Source organism: Lontra canadensis, unplaced genomic scaffold, assembly GCF_010015895.1.
Source record: "Lontra canadensis isolate GAN:19392208 unplaced genomic scaffold, GSC_riverotter_1.0 scaffold15, whole genome shotgun sequence".
Classification (NCBI taxonomy): domain Eukaryota; kingdom Metazoa; phylum Chordata; class Mammalia; order Carnivora; family Mustelidae; genus Lontra; species Lontra canadensis.
The window spans coordinates 20,786,330-20,805,385 of NW_022631009.1; the positions used below are offsets into that span (position 1 = coordinate 20,786,330).

At 35.8% G+C, this 19,056-nt stretch overlaps 1 protein-coding gene across 9 annotated transcripts in view; it reads right to left on the reverse strand.

Annotated features, from left to right (window-relative positions):
* Nucleotides 1-19,056, reverse strand: part of VPS13B (vacuolar protein sorting 13 homolog B) — a 746,538-nt gene that overhangs the window by 688,040 nt on the left and 39,442 nt on the right. For all 9 annotated transcript variants that reach the window (XR_004382801.1, XM_032858607.1, XM_032858609.1 and 6 more), the window contains exon 4: nucleotides 5,676-5,796. Coding sequence is in view for 8 of the 9 variants with exons in the window: in XM_032858607.1 (XP_032714498.1) it covers nucleotides 5,676-5,796 (121 nt within the window). In the remaining variant the exon portion in view is untranslated. The remainder of the gene's footprint in view (nucleotides 1-5,675; nucleotides 5,797-19,056) is intronic.

Consider the following 19,056-nt stretch of genomic DNA (forward strand, 5'->3'; position numbering starts at 1 on the left):
AAAATAATCTTAGTGATTTTGATATTCAAATACCTAGTTTGGGGATTTTGTTTTCTTGATCACATTTCATAGCCAAGTTGTTAGATCCATACAAAATCATCATACTATTTTGGGGAAAACTGTACCTGTTATAATTTAGTATCTATTACATATATCCATTAATGCTTTTGCCTTAAGGTTCATTTTGCCTGGTTTTTATGCTGTGAAGACAGATTTTTTTTGATAGTATTTATCTGTTATGCTATTTCCCATCCTTTCATTTTCAATCTTTTCTGACTGCCTGTGATACCTTTGTGTTTTGGAAGCCACATGTACCTGGACATAAACACTCCTTCCTTTTAGTACTCAAAAACTATTACTTGAGCTTCCTTACAGCTCCCCTCAGCTTTGGTTTGCAATGTGGTTAGGAGTTTACAAACTCCTAGATTAAGCAGTTCATTCTTTAACTACAAGTACAGTCTTCAGCGAGCCATTCTAGCATGCTCCCATTCACACAGAAAGATTTAGGAAATTGAAAAGCCTGCACTAAGCAATATTTTGAAATTCAATCTAATTTGAATGAAATATAAAAGCTCTCCAATTATCACCTTTTCTGTAATAAACAAAATAAGGTTATTGACAGAATAGTTTTAAGCATAACCTCCTTTTAAAAGGATCAATATATCATTATACTAAAGAACACCTGGATATCAGAAATGACTGACTATCCATGAGTATCTTGTGCTTCCTTCCAGACTGTAGAATTATTAGTGAGATAAGGACCTCTATGCCATACATAATGTCCATGCAAACAGTTTTCTTCAGTGAAATCTACGCAGAATATCACTTATAGCATGGGAGAATTTAGAGGTAAAAAGGTCTTTTCCAGACTGTCTTCTTGGAAAGGCTGAAAGCAACAGAATTCCAAGTCTGGCCTAGGGCACAGCAGAGTCTCCCAAAAAAGCAGCACAGGGGCACCTGGGTGGCTCAGTGAGTAAAGTGTCTGACTCTTGATATCAGTTTAAGTCTTGATCTCAGGGTCATGAGATTGAGCCCTGTGTTGGGCTCCATGCTGACCACAGAGCCTATTTAAAAAAAAAAAAAAAAAAAAAAAAAGCCTAGGCTTGTGGTAGAAGAATCTTTGTACTGGTATGTAAACAAAACAGCACTTTTGTTAGGTTAATGTTAACTGCTAGGAACTTAGCCAGTGGGTTAATACAACCTACACAATGTATCACTGTTATTAGAGGGGGAAAAAAGCTTCCATATTAATGGAAGGTATTAAAACAATAAAAGCATAAAAAATAGAAGATGTGAAATGCATTTCTCTTTCATTTGCCATAAGATATTCTCTACTCTTAATTGTTCCAGAAAGGAAGAGTGATCAGATAGCTTTAAAATCTTGTGGTCCCCCACAGCAGGCAGAAAGGAAATGACTATGCTATCTTCTGTAACAAGACATTGCCATTCTTGGCTCAGGTTTCTGAAAAGATGATATATTACAAATATTCCTCAATTATAACTTTTACTCTCCAATTATTATTAAACTCCCTTTCAAGAGATTTTTCAGAAAACCAAGCCCTAACAGTCTAAATGGCAAGCATTCAAGTATACATACACATCACACACAAACTATAATATTCCATTTCATATTCAATATTTTCACAGAAAAAAATTTTCACTGAATGACTACTAACTTAATACTACTATCTCTCCTCATATATACCAAAATATCTGAGTTCCCATTTTCTTATCCACAAAATGTGGGCGAGAGCCTAGAGATGGACTTCAGCAAGAATGTGAATACCTGAAGGTATGTACAGTTTCAAATGTGCATATGTGGGTCTACCACATTTTCAACAGATTTTCAAAGGGTCCATGTCCCAAAAAAGATAGACTGCTAAGCCAGAAAATCTTCAAGTAGCTTATTTCATAGCTCAATGACTATGACTCCGAATACTGAAGTCTGAAGAAAACACTGTGATTTTGCACAGCCCAGTTTCTGTGCAGTGTAGCAAACATATAAATGCCTATTGGCTGGCAAAATGAGGTTTTCGCCATCCATTTTTATAAATAAATATTATTGGAACACAGGCACAATACATTAGTTTATCATTTATGGTTGATTTCATGTGAAATCAGAAGAATGGGATAGCTGCAACAGAAAATATACAGCTTGCAAATCCTAAAATATTTAATAATAAGCCTTTCACAAAACAGGTCTTGCTGTCCTCTTTACTAGATGGTGATCAAAGATGACTAAATCATAACCTCAGACCCAGTAGGCAACATGGTTTTTAAAGTTTATCTATTTCCTTAATATTTCTATTGAACTGTGTGTATATGTATATATGTATACATATATTCTGGGTAAAAAGGCAAAAAGAAAAGGAAAAAGATAATTATATGACAAAACCAAGAAAAAGAAGCTATGCAATGGAAGACAAAGTTTATCTCTGAATTTCTTAACAGACAAATAGAAATTTTTTTAACTGAGTAGTTATTTAAAAAGAAAAAAAACAATTAAAAGATCCTGAATAAATTAAAAAACAATATCCTTTAAAGTCATTTTAGATAAAATGACCTTCAATAAAAGCCAAAGGCTGTATGCTTCAGAGAGCAAAGAACTGAATAATCTAGCTGTCTAACTTAGAAGTAGTCTCACTTTACAGAGATAAAATGCAGAGAATACAAAGGAAAGCATGAATAAATAAATAAAACATCCTTAAACTTTCTAAGTAGGAATCATCAGCATATTTTACAGAATATGCTAAAACCACAATTCAAAACTGTTAGCAATAATCAAAGGTCCTAGCCTATAGATCACTGACTGAAAGAGAACACATATACTTCAAATCACATTCCAACTATTTTGAACCCTCTCTCCCAGTAAGAAATATTACATTGTAATCCAGCACAAGTACACACATAATCACAGGTTTCTTTACTAATAACTTTACTATATGCCTTTATGCTAGGAGGTTTTCTAGTCTTTGCCATATATTTTATTTTTTTATTAACATATATTCTTTGCTTCAGGGGTACAGGTGAGTCATCAGTCTTACACAATTCACAGCACTCACCATAGCACATACCCTCCCCAATGTCCATAACCCAGCCACCCTATCCTTTCCCTCCCCACCCCCAGAAAGCCTCAGTTTCCTAAGAGACTCTTAATCTCAGGAAGTATTCTTTGCCATATATTTTAAATGCTTACTATGACCCACTAAATTGCTCTTCCAACGCACTAATTGGTCAGGATCCATAATTTAATAAAAGACTGTTCCAGATATCAAGAAAAGAGACTGGAAAGAAGATATCAGATATTGACTTATATTCTTTTCATATTCAAGAGCCACCCATCCTTCAAGGGTGTAGAACAAATGACTATTGGCAAAACCAAAACTGTTCTCAAAAAGCATCTCTGGATCTATGTAAATGCTCAAACTTCAAAATTGTAAACACAGCTTTATCTTTGCCCTAGAAAATTTTGAGACCAGAAATTCATCTCTACCATAGGAGGACCTTAATATAGTTCCCAGGCAGGATAAGGTTGCCAGAAAGGAGTCCTCAAATAACCATATGAGTCAACCTTTAAATAAAATGATTTACCATTATCCAGCTGGATTCTCAAATTATCCTTTCTTTTCCCCCTTTGGCAAGATTAACTTTAACTGCTCTGCTTCCCAGTAATTGCCCAACAAGTTCAGTTACTTCCTAAATCAACTCCTTCACTGTGATTTATGTCGGCATAAAAGAGGATACTAGTCCTCCTGTTAGGTAAGGCAGGAAAGCACATGTTAATCCAAATGCTACCTCAAGTAGTTAAGAATACAGTTCTGTTTCATGCCTCTAAAATTAGGATTTTTTCGGTTATGTTTATGTTTTTATAGTTTTATACTTTATGCTCCCCAAAAACAGACCAATTTTCCCAAATCTGATTATCAGTGTAAATGCTACTAAAGGCTCTAAAGAATCTTTTAAAAGTCTGGGACCTGTTTTGAGTACATGTGGGTTAGCCAATAGATTTTTATCTGTGAAATCAACAACCGACAAAAGCATTAAATTTATCTTATTTCTCAAAAGAGAAAGAAATGTTACAAGACTCAACAGTTAAACTTAAAACCAATTATTCTTTGCCAGGATACTGATGGAGAGAATTCAGTATAATGAGCTAGTATAGGAAGTTTTGAAAGGATATGCAGTCAGAAATTTGGAGAGGTAAAGGAGTTGCCCATTTAATAAAAAAGAACAAGATACAGTTTAACTTATACTTAAATTCACCAAGGATTTTTTCCTCAGAAGTAGTGAGAAAAAATTTAGAAAGTTCTGGAACAATCGCACCACTCTAAGGAGAATTAGAAACATTCAGAAGTAAAATTTCTTCTTCTGGCACCTTCTCTGGCTATAGCAATTAATCTATTTAAAGCCAGAGGGATTACCAAGACTTGTTGGGTTCAGAAGAACATAAAGCATCAGCAATAACATCACTACAATGCTAGTTTAAAATGTTCAATTCAAATGTAACTTGAAACATACCTGAGGGAGGATGGCTATGAAATGATTTATCTAACTCCAGCCTCTTAGTAGATGGTACCAGAAGACTATCAAAAATTAACCATGTTAAAACCAACAGAAAGCCTACAAACTTATGGTGCAGAAAACAAGTACCAATGTCAACTACACCTCTGAGGAAAAGAAGTGACTGATAAATAAAATCAAAAGAGAGGTGACTGATAAAATAACTCCTAACAACTGAGCCACCCAGAAGCCCCAAGAGTCTGCATTTATAACAAGCTATCAGGTTCTGCTGCTACTGGTCCTTTGGACACTCTCTGAGGAGCAAGGCCCTTAAAAAAATGCAGGACAAAAACACCTTGAAACCAAAGGCATAGCCACTTTATCCCTTATAATTCCTATCAGAAGCAGAATAAATATTGTAATGAGAATGGCAATAAAAACTTTCTCTGTAGGGGAATCTTGGTAGCTCAGTCAGCTAACCATGTACCTCACCAGGGAGTCTGCTTCACCCTCTGCTCTTCACCCCTACTCATGCTCGCTCGCTCTCTCTCTCTCTCTTGCTCTCTCTCAAATAAACAAAATCTTAAAAAAAAAGAAAAAAAAAAAACTCCTAATAGTAAAAGGCATTAATGCACTCTGACCACAGAGCTGACATGTCATGATCATGTTATTCTTCCTCATTAAATAGTCACTAAGGAACTGTTCTTTGTAAGCCACTACTATTCCAGGTAAATAAAAATTTCAGGAAATGAAAGAGATGGTTACAAAATTCTATGATCCTGTTGGTGACTTCTATAGTTTCCTGAAACTCAGAACAATCTAGTGTCTTTTCTACTTATCAAGAAGCAAGGGGAACAAAGAGGATACTAGTCCTCCTGTTAGGTAAGGCGGAAAAGTGAGAGTGAGTGACTGAGAAAACAGAGGCATGTCTTTACTTGGACAGGATGTAAGAAAGAAACTTAAGAAACAAACCTGTAGCAAAAGAGCATCAAAATTTGAATGAAAGACATTTTTGAGGGCTCTGGACTCAATCTGTTCTTATGTCATGAAGGAAATGCACATACACATATAGTCCAAGTATTCTATGACACTAAATACTGAAAGTATGTACACAGGTTACAACAACGATTAATAACAAATGAAATTTTGGTTTTACCAAGCTCATTAGAAATTACCTGGTGGTAAATCAGGATCTGTGGGAGCAGCCTGCTGAATTCTTCGAGGTTTTACTGATGATTTCGTGTTCTCAGTAGCACTACGGTTGGTAGAATTAGAACCACAGCTTTCATGGTCATCCTATTTTTTTTTTTTTTAAATAGAAAAGTAAAGTATCAACCACCATTTAAAAATTAGGAAAGGTTTTTCAGTTGAATATATACAATTTATGGTTACTAAATTTGATTAGCTAAGACTTATTTTTTAGCTCTAAAAAAATTCTATATAACTGAACAATTCTTATAATTTTCACTCTCAAATGGCATTTAAAAATAACAAGTAGTTTAAACCACAAATTCTTCCTTTCTTGAGTTGGTATCTAAACAAACCACTTGACAGCATAAAAAAAAAATTCTTATATATGGCTTTCACAAAAGAAGACTAATAGAAATTTTTAAACACTCTCCATCTGAATACAAAATAAATGGAAAGGGAGCAACCCTCTCAGGGCCCCTCCCTCCTTGGGAACTTTGTACTATCACTTTACTATCCCTCAATAAACCTTGCTTCACTGCCCACCACTCTGTCTGATCTATCTCTTCATTCTTTGAATCAGCGTGACCAAGAACTGCAGGCACTGATGGAGAAAAAATCCTGTAACATTCCTGGGGGCTCGTCAGGGATCTCCACCATCATTAAGGACAACTAACCAATAAAGGTCCTCAAACTACAATTGGTGGTTCAGATGGAGCCTGACATGGAAGTCAAAACCAGACATCTACAGGAAACCCCTTGACAGATCAGGATGAAAGGAACCCTGACTGCCACCCCATCCAATGCCCCCACCAACCCCCAGCAGGAAGTAGCTTCAATCTGTCATTGCCCTTCTTCCCTAACAGCAGTTAGGGTTACCTCTTCAGATGGGGGAATGACAGACAGCTGGGAGGCAGGCAGGCTGGAAAACGGGCCCCCACCCTGAAAAGGATTTTACACCACTCTGGAAGAAGCCCTCCACCCTGTCCCAAATGACAGAGACAGGTGACAAAAATCAGATTGGATGACAGATGCAGGGAGGGTTAAACAGATTAAAACAGCCCTCCAGCAAGCCTATGAAAACCCTTGGATTTAGAAACTCAGGTGGCAACCCTCTTAGGTTGCCTCCTTGGGGGCTTTGTACTATCACTTTTCTATTGCTCAATAAACCTTGTTTTGCTGCCCACCAAATAATATTAAAATAATAATAATAATAATAATAATAATAAAAAATAAATAAAAAGGATCTCAACTCTTCCCCATTTTTTTGCTTATATGTTAAGGCCCTCAGTATTTTGTGTGTTAAATTAAGAATCCAAGCTGTTTTCTTTTATCTTTTTTTTTTTTTAAGATTTTATTTATTTATTTGACAGAGAGAGTCACAAGTAGGCAGAGAGGCAGGCAGAGAGAGGAGAAAGCAGGCTCCCCACCAAGCACAGAGCCCAATGTGGGCCTCAATCCCAGGACCCTGAGATCATGACCTGAGCCGAAGGCAGAGGCTTAACACACTGAGCCACTCAGGTGCCCTCCAAGCTGTTTTCTTAATCACCTCAATGATTAATCTTAATCATCCTTAGACTCCTTTGCATCCTATTTAATTATGTTCACTGCCTTGATTCAACAAGTTTGTATAACTACACTCATATGTGCTAATTTGTTGGACATACAAAGACAAATCAGATTTCATACCGGTCCTCAAAGATTTCAGAATCTATTGAAAACATATATAACCAGTTCTACAGAGTACTTCTTGTTTAAGTTAGGAATAGAAAAAACTAGTGAGGTCAGGCTCCTAAAAGTGAGTATAGGAATGTTTAGGTTAAGATTGGTGGTTAAGATGGAGGGAAACTGTAAGCAAAAGCAAAACAGCATATATGTATGTAGCATGTACAAGGAATAATGATTATTCCAATAAAGTCAAAGTATGCGATGCTTAAGATGAAAGAACTGAAGCTGCAGGCATGAACCAGCACAATAAAAATGGGTTAACATTAAGAACTATAAAAGATGTTCTCAGTTTTCATTCTAATTGTCATGTTTCAAGATTTGGTAATTAGGATGCCAATAACACATAAGAAAGGAGATTTAGTAGCTCTACTAGAGAGACAGGAGTGGGAGCAATAAATAAATAGTTCAAAGAGTAAAAAAGAAATTAAAGTGGAAACAATAAACATAGATTTTTCTTTCAAGAAGACAAGCAATACAGGGAGGAAATAGATGGGGCAGTAACAAAGTAAAAGCATCTAGCATCTTCTTATTCCTGTTTTGGGGATAAAGAGTACATTCTGCCAAAAGAAAAGATACATATAAAGACAGACACCTGGATGGCTCAATCAGTTAAACAGCTGCTTTTGGCTCAGGTCATGATCCCAGGGTGCTGGGCTCAAGTCCCATACCAGGCTCCTTGCTCATCCGGGAGACTGTTTCTCCCTCTGCTTGCTCTGCCTGCCAATCCCCCTGCTTGCATTCTCTCTCTGACAAATAAATAAATAAAATCTTTAAAAAGAAAAAAAGATACATATGAGGAAAGATCAAAGGTAAAAATATAGGGGCACATTGGTGGTTCAGTCAGCTAAGTGTCTGACTCTTGATATCGGCTCAGGTCATGATCTCAGGGTTGTGAGATGGAACCCCGAGTCAGGCCCCACACTGGGGGGTGGAGCCTACTTAAGATTCTCCCCCACCCTCCCCCTCTCCTAAGAAAGAAAAAAAAAGGTTTCAATACAAAGGATAACTGACAGTGTACTGCGCCTCTTAATTCATTAATCAATAATAAAATTATAGCACAAGAATGGAGAGGAATTCAGTTTTTCTGTTTTACATATTTGAAGACAAAATTTCAAGATTAAGAAGGAAAATCACTAAATTTACCAATCTAATAGGATACTAGAATAAGAACAGTAAGACCTTTAGACAATAAAAATTCTTATTCAATACCATACCAAGAGAAGAAAACAATTATATAATATTATCTTTTACAAGATAACATGGCTTCAGATGCTAGTGATATATTGCAAAAGAAAATATATTTGTTTGAAACTTCAATACAAGGAGAAAATAAAAGATTTGCTATCATAAAGAAAAAAATTCTCACATGAACTTATGTTCATTTTAAGTTAATGTAAAACAAACTTCACAGTGTTTCATTCCACAAAACAACTTCACTATTCAATCTTTATAATGACATTTTCTGTTATTTTGGAGGATGTTATCGTCTCTAAATACTAAAAGACTACTACTGTGAATAAAACCTTACTGTAATTACTTTTAGTTCAGCTTACATCCTTAAAAATGTCTGTAGTCATATACTTCTGTACAACGTTAACATTAAAAGCACACTATTAATTTTTGAAACATATGGTTGTCTCAAAAGCCCAGAAGTAAAACATGTTCATTAAAGAAATATGAAAAAGTTCCAAGTGAACTGCCAAAACTAGCATAATTATGAAAATATTTAACACTAAAACCATCTGAAATCACATACTGTATATAGATTACAGTGATGTCATAATAAACATTCCAGCCAAAATGCACTAAAACTACTGCAGTCCAATAAATCTGGCATACATGAGATGACAAACATTTTAATGTAAAAGAACAAGTTATTTTTATTTTGTAAAAGTTATTAACAGCAAAAAAGGGTAAAATGCATAGACTAAACATAAAACTTCAAATAGTTTAAGAAAAAAAACTGTGAATAAAGCTTCCTACAAACTACACATTTTGATTATTTAAAAAAAAACCTAAATAATTTGCTTAAAAATTTATAATAAACCTAAAATTTTAGTATGCTTTAAAAATCATTAATCATAATACTCATAGGAATATATTCTATAAAACAAACACTACCAAATGTGCAAATGCAAACAATTCTTAATTATGGTTAGGAAATAAAGGTTGCATATACAATTAGAAAATAATTCTTTTAATAACTTGAACATGTTTTTATTTCAACTACATTTTAATTGTATCAATTATAAGTCAGCTTCCATTCAAATCCTATCCCAACTACATTAAAAATAAAGCAAAACAAGAATTACAATATTTACCATTAAAACTGGAATTATTTCCATCATTAGGAGTTCACCATCTGCTTCTAACCAGTATGCATCACTTTAGACATATTTTACTTCATCAAAAGTCTCTAATTTCTAATAAAAGAAACCCTGTTCTCAAAAATACTAGCTAAAATGTTTTGAGATAATTTTTAACCCGAAACACATTACAGTTATATCTTTCTTATTTAGGTTGCAATTTTTCCCAAAATGTCTGGTAAGTATATTTCATGGCAAAAGAATGTTTTCTCTTGGGGACCACATAGCTATTTCTGAAAATACTGCCCTTTGCTCCTCATGAAACAAGCAAGAATGTCATTTCCTTTCAAAAGTTCCTAACAGAGGGAAAATGTGGCAAACACTGTATTTAGATAGATCCATTACTTTCATACTGACAGATCATAGGATCAGGCTGCATATTTTTCACCTTAGCCCTCATAAGAGGGAGTCAATTAAAACTTGAAACCCATCAACCCCCAGATTCACAATGGTATGAATAAGATTGAGGTTATGACTTAAAACAGGTGGCTGAATCATTCTAACTCCTTGTTTAAAAAAAATAGACAAAGAGGTTAAAATGCAAGAAAAGAATTGAAGAAAAAAAATTGAAAGGTAGAACTAAGAAATGATGTGCTTCACGCTCTTTAACCTTGTGGCGTGCAGATAAGCAGAAAAGGACTGTGGCTTCCCTGGAAGCTCTGGTCTCCAAAAACTACTGAAATATAAAGTGAGGGCCTTGCAAATGAACTACTACAGACATCCTAAGGACATGCACCTTTATCTTCTCCAGTTGCAAGTACCCTAGCAATTGTCAAATGCAATAAAGAATCTCTAAGAGTAAACCTGAACTTTCAGAGACCAGACAAATAAAGTCACCAAAGCTGGGGTATACTTGGAGACCACCAGAAAGAGCCAGGGAAAACACATTCACTAACTTTCATGATAAAAATGGGAATCTCGGGGCACCTGGGTGGCTCAGTTGGTTAAGTCTCTGTCTTCGGCTCAGGTCATGATCTTGGGGTCCTGGGATCGAGCCCCGCATCGGGCTCTCTGCTTGGCAGGGAGCCTGCTTTCCCCACTCTCTCTCTCTCTACCTGCCTCTCTGCCTAACTGTGATCTCTGGCAAATAAATAAATAAAATCTTAAAAAAAAAATGGGATTCTCTGGCTCACCTTTACCCTGATAACAATATTAATCAACTTAATTTTAGTCATTAAATAAAGTACCTAGCACATTCAAGAAGGTATGTATGCCCCCAATCTCTTCACACACCAACTTTACCTACAGAAGAGGCTGCATCCATCTTCTCGCCCATCAAGAGTGAGAATAAGAGGTTGGTCTGGGCAAGAAAAGAAAGTTGATGCCCCCTTACAAGCCTTTGCTTGATCCTCCAAAAAGGAGGAATAGCTCATCTGACAAGCCAAACCTGAACACTCCTTAGGCCACATTGTTTTATTTTTTTAATTATTTTTATGAACATATATAATGTATTTATATGTCGTCACTAACTGTAAACACCTGTGTGGTGGAACTTGTCTTCTATGTTTGAGATCCACGCTACTCAAATAACAGGACCAGAGCCATTTACCCCAGATTAGCCATCTCTTCTCCTGACTTGTTCTTGTTTACACACACACACATACACACACAGACCCAACCCAAGATACTGCCCCAGCCAGAAAACTATGCTGGTTAACGGCAACACATTTAAGGAAAAATCCATCCTATATTATTGCCTAGGACATCCCCTTCCCTCATGTCACTAGACATATATTATATTGCCAACCTCTTCTCCTCCTCCTCTCTTTTTAGGTCACTGGATTGAACTGGTTAACCCACTCATATTTGATAGGTAAAATAGGCAGAAATTAACAGAGGAAAGAACAAAAGCATATACAGAGGCATTCTGGCAAAAGACACATCCTACTATCTAATTTTTCCCTTTGCTTGAGTAGATTAATAAAACCACTTCTCTTACATATAACTTCCTTCAGCAAAAAGACCCGATCAATGTGTATGTATGGGTTAGACACCTAGAGAGAAAATAACTAGTGTAAATAGATGGCCCTTATCCAGGTACTTTACTTCCCTAATTGAGGAACAATCCTTATATGCATAAAAAGGTTAAAAGCAATGTAGGTTAGTCAGCAATCATAGGTGTCACAAAGAAACAATAATGACCTTTCTTGAATACTTACTACATGCGCCAGGCCAGGCCTCAAGTATTTTAAGGATGAGGAAATTAGAGCTTAAGAGGTCCCAAGCTCAAAAAGATAGCAAGTGACTGAGCTCGGATAAACACCCAGCTCTGTCTGACCGAAAAGCCCCTCCTATAAACCCTTTCCTAAACTTGAAAGGAAGACCAAAAAGCAGGAAGAATGAAAAAGAAGAAAGGCAGAGAAAAAAATAAAAAGAAGAAGAAAGGCAGAGAGAGAGGAAAAAGACAAACAGAAAAAAAATTTTTTGTGGGACTTCTACTAATGTCACCTACTGCTAATGACATTACATTCATCTCTCTTGATGCTCTTAACAACGCTATGAATTAGACACTATTCCCCATGCAAAAGTATCTCCATTTAAAGATGAGGAAACTAAGGCATAAAGAGATTAAATGGTTCAAAATCACACTGGTATTAAATCACATAATCCTAACCATAGTTGCTTTACTTCCTCCCTATTAAAAAGGCCAAGTAACAGCACAGTACTAAGTACAGTATATTTGGAGGAGGAACTGATCACAGTGAGTTTTAGCCAGAAAAATGTCACGGACATGAGGTTTGAAAAGACTGTGTCCTACAGGACAAAAAAAGGGGGACATTGAACCAAGAAAGGTGGTAAGGAAGAAATCATGTGTCCTTATTGAAGAGAATAAGTAGTCCAATTTAGGTTAAGTAGAGAACAACAAAACATGAGGCTATAGAAAGCTAGAGTAAATGATCTCTACTGTGAGTATCTTCCTTACAGGAATTTGAGCTTTATTCTACATATTTGGTTAGTCAATGAAACTTAGGAGTGAAAGATTAACAAAATGAAATACTTCATTCAGGAAGAAGAATCTTCTGGTTGTGACAGAAAGCAAAAGCAGAGATACCAACAATTTACAGAATATTATAAACGTTTAGAAATTAGATGACGTGGGAAGTAGCAATAAGAATGCTTTTAAATGCTTGCACCTCAAAGTCAACACACATAAAATAAACTCTGCAAATGACTGTTCCTTTTCCCTTACCCCCATTTCAAAAAAAAAGAAAAAAAAATTCCTCTGTTCTTTACATCCTAATTCAGTCAACAAAACTACCATCTTCTCAGTCTAAGAAAGTAAAAGGCGAACTTTTAGATCTCTATTCTAACTTTGCAAAGTGATGCTAATGAGCTTTGAAAATTTCAGGGCAGAGTGATGCTTGACCATGAAGCATACAGGAGGACACTGCACTCCAAGCACCAGACGACCCAGGAAACATCCATGTATATAGTAGACTCATTTTTGGATATGTAGCATTTCTGGTGAAGGCACATCAACACCAATATGTACATCCACAGGGGAACTAAACATGTTTAAGTTAAGATCATAAGAGCAATCAAGAGTTAAAGATTTGGGGCTCATCCTAATAGAGGCAATATTTGAAGCCAATTTCCAATTGATTTCCAGTAAAAAGAAAGATAAGGATTAACGCTCCTAAAATATGGCAGACTAGGTAAGTGGAAACATTTGAGGCTGGGTGATGCTAACAATAAAGTTTAAAAAAAAAAAAAAAAAGAAAATTTTAGCCAGGTTCAAACAGTGAATCAGACTGAAGAGATACAGTTATGCTCAAAGTATAGGAGCTGACTGAGGCAGGTGAGGAATAAAGAGGACTCAAAATGGTCCAAGTATGGGAGGAGACCATTACCAGGCTCAACACTTGAAACCAGTAACAAATTCCAACTCTTGAAAAGAGGTCAAAAAGAGCTATTGCCAGCTCCTGCCTAGAACTGAACATGAAGCTGCAAATACGAATTGACACAAATAACTTTGTATCACCCAATATCAACACCGAGGAACCCTAAATTGCCAAAATAAGACAGCTCCAGAGGAGAAGCCAGAACAAGTTAACTATAAAACTACTAGACAAGAAGAGATGAGCAAAAGGGCTGGAGAGAGAACAGGTGGTAAAATAGATAGTGACCCTATTCAAAATAATCTTAAAAACCACTATTCTAAAACACACAAAGCAATCCAATGCCACAACAGCTAAAGAAATCAATGACATGCACTCACAGTTATGTTAATCTTCTAGAACAGATTTAGAAGGTTTTAAAATAAATGTATTAAAATCCTCACACAGTGATATGAATGAATAATATCTACACACACACACACACACACACACACCCCCACACAAAGGAGGTAGAGAGATAGCTCCTCCTTCAGCATTATGATTATAGAACTATATTAAATTTAAACAAACCAACAGCACGGAAGAGAGCCCAGAAACAGATCCAGACAGACATTAATACTTAGAATATGAGACAGGTGGCATTATAAATCAGTGGGGAAGAAAAACTATTCAAATGGTACAAGAGCCAGTTAACCACATGCCTGCCTCACACTACACATGAACACACACACACACATACACACATTCTAATAATTTAATTTCTAACCATTCAGTATTAACTTGTTTTCTTCCTGTCTCCAAACTTAATTTAAGGGTTCAAATTATTTGGGTATTACTTAAGCAAGGTATCTGAATATGTGATAATTTAGCACTAAATAATACCTTACCTCTCCCAATTATCTATTTCTACATAAAGATCATATAAAGACACAAAAACTCTACTGTCCACACTGAAAAGGTCATCTCAACATAAATGTCTGTAGACTAAATTTTCAGTAATCAAAAACATATAAATTCTCATCATACCAATTTAGAAAAAGCAATATATAGTATTCATGCTCTTTCAGTGGAATTAAATGTTAATTTGGGATGGTCACATACTTTAAAGGGAAGGCAGAGTTTTCCCATAAAAGTCTGACAATAAAAATTTAGGTTTGCAATCTGTATAGTCTGTTGCAACAAGTCAATTCTGCCATTGCCCGTTGAAAAATCAAAACAGGGATGCCAGGGTAGCTCAGTCTGTTAAGTGTCTGCCTTCAGCTCAGGTCATGAACCCAGTGTCCCTGCTCAGTGGGGACTCTGCTTCTCTCTCTCCCTGCTGCTCTGCCTACTTGTGCTCTTTTTTCTCTCTGTCAAATAAATAAAATCTTTTAAGAAAGAAAGAAAAGAAAAAAATGAAAACAGCCATAGACAATATGTAAACAAATAAGGCTGGCTGTATTTAAAAAAATTTATTTACCAAAAAAGGGGGTAGGCCCATGCACCGTAGTTTGATGACCCCTGCTTTAAAACATTTGTCCTAATAGAAATGTACAGGATAAACATTTATCCAACTTGAAATTGCATTATAACCCAGTGTTTTCATCATTTGCCTTAAGGGAAAAAATTCAGACCACCTCCACGGCTAAGAATTTTTGCTTGGCAAAAGTACTGCCAAGAAGACAAGGCATTTCTACTATTATCCTTTTGGCTAATTTCTAATGAAAGAGTAGATTCAAAAAGAGAAAGGAAAGCAAGTGGCGCTAAGAAAATAGGCTTAAGTTTCTAGGAGAAATAGAAATATATATAGAAATACATAAGCATTTCTGCAAGGAAATAATATATGTAACTACAGCATATTATCAAAACAGCATATTCCAAATATATATAAGTATATATGTGATAATGCTGCCAACATGGTAAAATAAGATCTAAAAGTAACCTGGGAAAAAACATGGGTGGAAAAAATGGAAACATCCAATCATATGTAATTCTAAAAAGAGGGAAACTCCCAGAATATCCTAATATTCTAATAAGAAAAAAAAAAGCATTTCAGATAAATTTTCAGTGAAGCACAGAATTGTCCCAATAGAATTTGAGTGCATTCTCAATAGTACTAAAACCAATTGATATTTTAAAGAATTTCAAGTGTTTTAAAGGAATGAAAAGATTAAAAAGTATTTAATTATACACTATAACAACATTAGCAAGTATAAAATTCATAAATTCTTAAATATTCAGATTATAATGAATCCTTTCGCTTTAGCTATGAAAGGGGCCCTTACTTCTAAAGAAGTGGTATAATACTAAGTATGCGGCTTTTAAAAAAAAGGAGGAGGGGGTAATAAAGGAAAAACTCAACAACCATAATGTTTACCATATTCCTCTTTCAATAAGAAATGCCTTATTTTGTATTTGAAACCCCCTAACATCTATTCTAAATTTCAGTGTCCACTTATACTCAGGCTTTAAACAATGATCAAGAAAAGATGTAATTACCTTTAACTATTCTAAGAAAACAATGTAAATTTTTTTTTTTTGACAAGCAGAGAGTTTTAGTTTAGGCAAGGGTGTTTCTTTCTCCTATTTCTTTCTTTTTTTTTTTTTTAATTAACATAGAATGTATTATTAGCCCAAGGGGTACAGGTCTGTGAATCACCAGGTTTACACACTTCACAGCACTCACCATAGCACATACCCTCCCCAATGTCCATAATCCCACCACCCTCGCCCTGCCCCCCTCCCCGCAGCAACCCTCAATTTGTTTTGTAAGATTAAGAGTCTCTTATGGTTCGTTTCCCGCCCAATCCCATCTTGTTTCATTTATTCTTTTCCTACCCCCTAACCCCCCAACGTTGCATCTCCACTTCCTCATATCAGGGAGATCATATGATAGTGATAATTGTCTTTCTCCAATTGACTTATTTCGCTAAGCATAACATCCTCTAGTTCCATCCACGTCACCGCAAATGGCAAGATTTCATTTCTTTTGATGGCTGCATAGTATTCCATTGTATATATACCACATCTTCTTTATCCATTCATCTGTTGATGGACATCTAGGTTCTTTCCATAGTTTGGCTATTGTGGACATTGCTGCTATAAACATTCGGGTGCACATGCCCCTTCGGATCACTACATTTGTATCTTTAGGGTAAATACCCAGTAGTGCAATTGCTGGGTCGTAGGGTAGCTCTGTCTGCAACTTTTTGAGCAACCTCCATGCTGTTTTCCAGAGTGGTTGCACCACCTTGCATTCCCACCAATGGTGTAGGAGGGCTCCTCTTTCTCCACATCCTCACCAGCATCTGTCATTTCCTGACTTGTTCATTTTAGCCATTCTGACTGGTGTGAGGTGGTATCTCATTGTGGTTTTGATTTATATTTCCCTGATGCCAAGTGATGTGGCATCAGGGAAAAGTACAGTATCCTTTCCTGATTAAAGGGAAAGTACAGCATCCTTTCCTGATTAAAACTCTGCAAAGTGTAGCGATAGAGGGTACATACCTCAATATCATCAAAGCTATCTATGAAAAACTCACCATGAATATCATTCTATATGGAGAAAAACTGAGAGCTTTTCTGCTAAGGTAAGGAACACGGCAGGGATGTCCATCATCACCACTGCTATTCAATATAGTACTACAAGTCTTAGCCTCAGAAATCAGGCAACAAAAAGCAATTAAAGGCATCCAAATCAGCAAAGAAGAAGTCAAACTATCACTCTTTGCAGATGATATGATACTATATGTGGAAAACCCAAAGGACTCCACTCCAAATCTGCTAGAACTTCTACAGTAATTCAGTAAAGTGTCAGGATATAAAATCAATGCACAGAAATCAGTTGCATTTCTTTACACCAACAACAAGACAGAAGAAAGAGAAATTAAGGAGTCAATACCATTGCACCCAAAACCATAAGATACCTAGGAATAAACCTAACCAAAGAGGCAAAGAATCTATACTCAGAAAACTATAAAGTACTCATGAAAGAAACTGAGGAAGACACAAAGAAATGGAAAAATGTTCCATGCTCATTGATTGGAAGAACAAATATTGTGAAAATGTCTATGCTACCTAAAGCAATCTACGCATTTAATGCAATCCCTATCAAAATCCCATCCATTTTTTTCAAAGAAATTGAATAAATAATCCTAAAATTTGTATGGAACCAGAAAAGACCTCGAATAGCCAGAGGAGTGCTGAAAAAGAAAGTCAAAGTTGGTGGCATCACAATTCCAGACTTCAAGCTCTATTACAAAACTGTCATCATCAAGACAGTATGGTACTGGCACAAAAACAGACACAAAGATCAATGAAACAGAATAGAGAACCCAGAAATAGACCCTCAGGTCTACGTTCAACTAATCTTCAACAAAGCAGGAAAGAATGTCCAATGGGATAAAGACAGTCTCTTCAATAAATGGTGTTGGGAAAATTGGACAGCCACATGCACAAAAATGAAATTGGACCATTTCCGTACACCACACATGAAAATAGACTCAAAATGGATGAAGGACCTCAATATGAGAAAGGAATACATCAAAATCCTTGAGGAGAACACAGGAAGCAACCTCTTCAACCTCAGCCGCAGCAACTTCTTCCTAGGAACATCGCCAAAGGCAAGGGAAGCAAGGGCAAAAATGAACTATTGGGACTTCATCAAGATCAAAAGCTTTTTACACAGCAAAGGAAACAGTCGACAAAACCAAAAGACAACTGACAGAATGGGAGAAGATATTTGCAAACGACATATCAGATAAAGGGCTAGTGTCCAAAATCTATAAAGAACTTATCAAGCTCAACACCCAAAGAATAATATAATCACGAAATGGGCAGAGGACATGAACAGACATTTCTGCAAAAGACATCCAGATGGCCAACAGACACATGAAAAAACAATGTATTCTTTATTAAAAAATTATAATTTATATATCTAATAAACTTGTTTTTCAGAGCCCATACTCTTTAACAGTTTAAACAGTTAGCAGTTTAAAGTCTGTCTCATTTGAAAAAGAGCAATAATGATTATTTTTTATTTCATAAAGGTGTATCCAATCTCTTATTGGCTTTTCTCTGATACATGAAAATTCTCTGTTAACAAGAACTACTTAATACAGAAAAAAGCCCTAAATAACATCTTCCCCTTTCTATGACATTGCTGTTTGCACTGTATGTATTAGAATAATTTTATATATACTCAATGATATTTCCTATTTTTCCTATAAAACAATGCAATTCAGAGGCAAATAATGTTGTTAATAAACATGATACTAAAATTGAGAATGAGATCTAATTTGCAGAGATGTCTGCATTTAGACAAACTGAAGCAAACAATAAAACCTGCCAGGAGAGTTAAAGAGTGCACTGTAATACAGGTGTGAGCCTAGACTTCGGGAGGATCTCAACAACTAAAAGAATACTGATTAGAAGAAGCACCTCTGTGTACGCAGGTG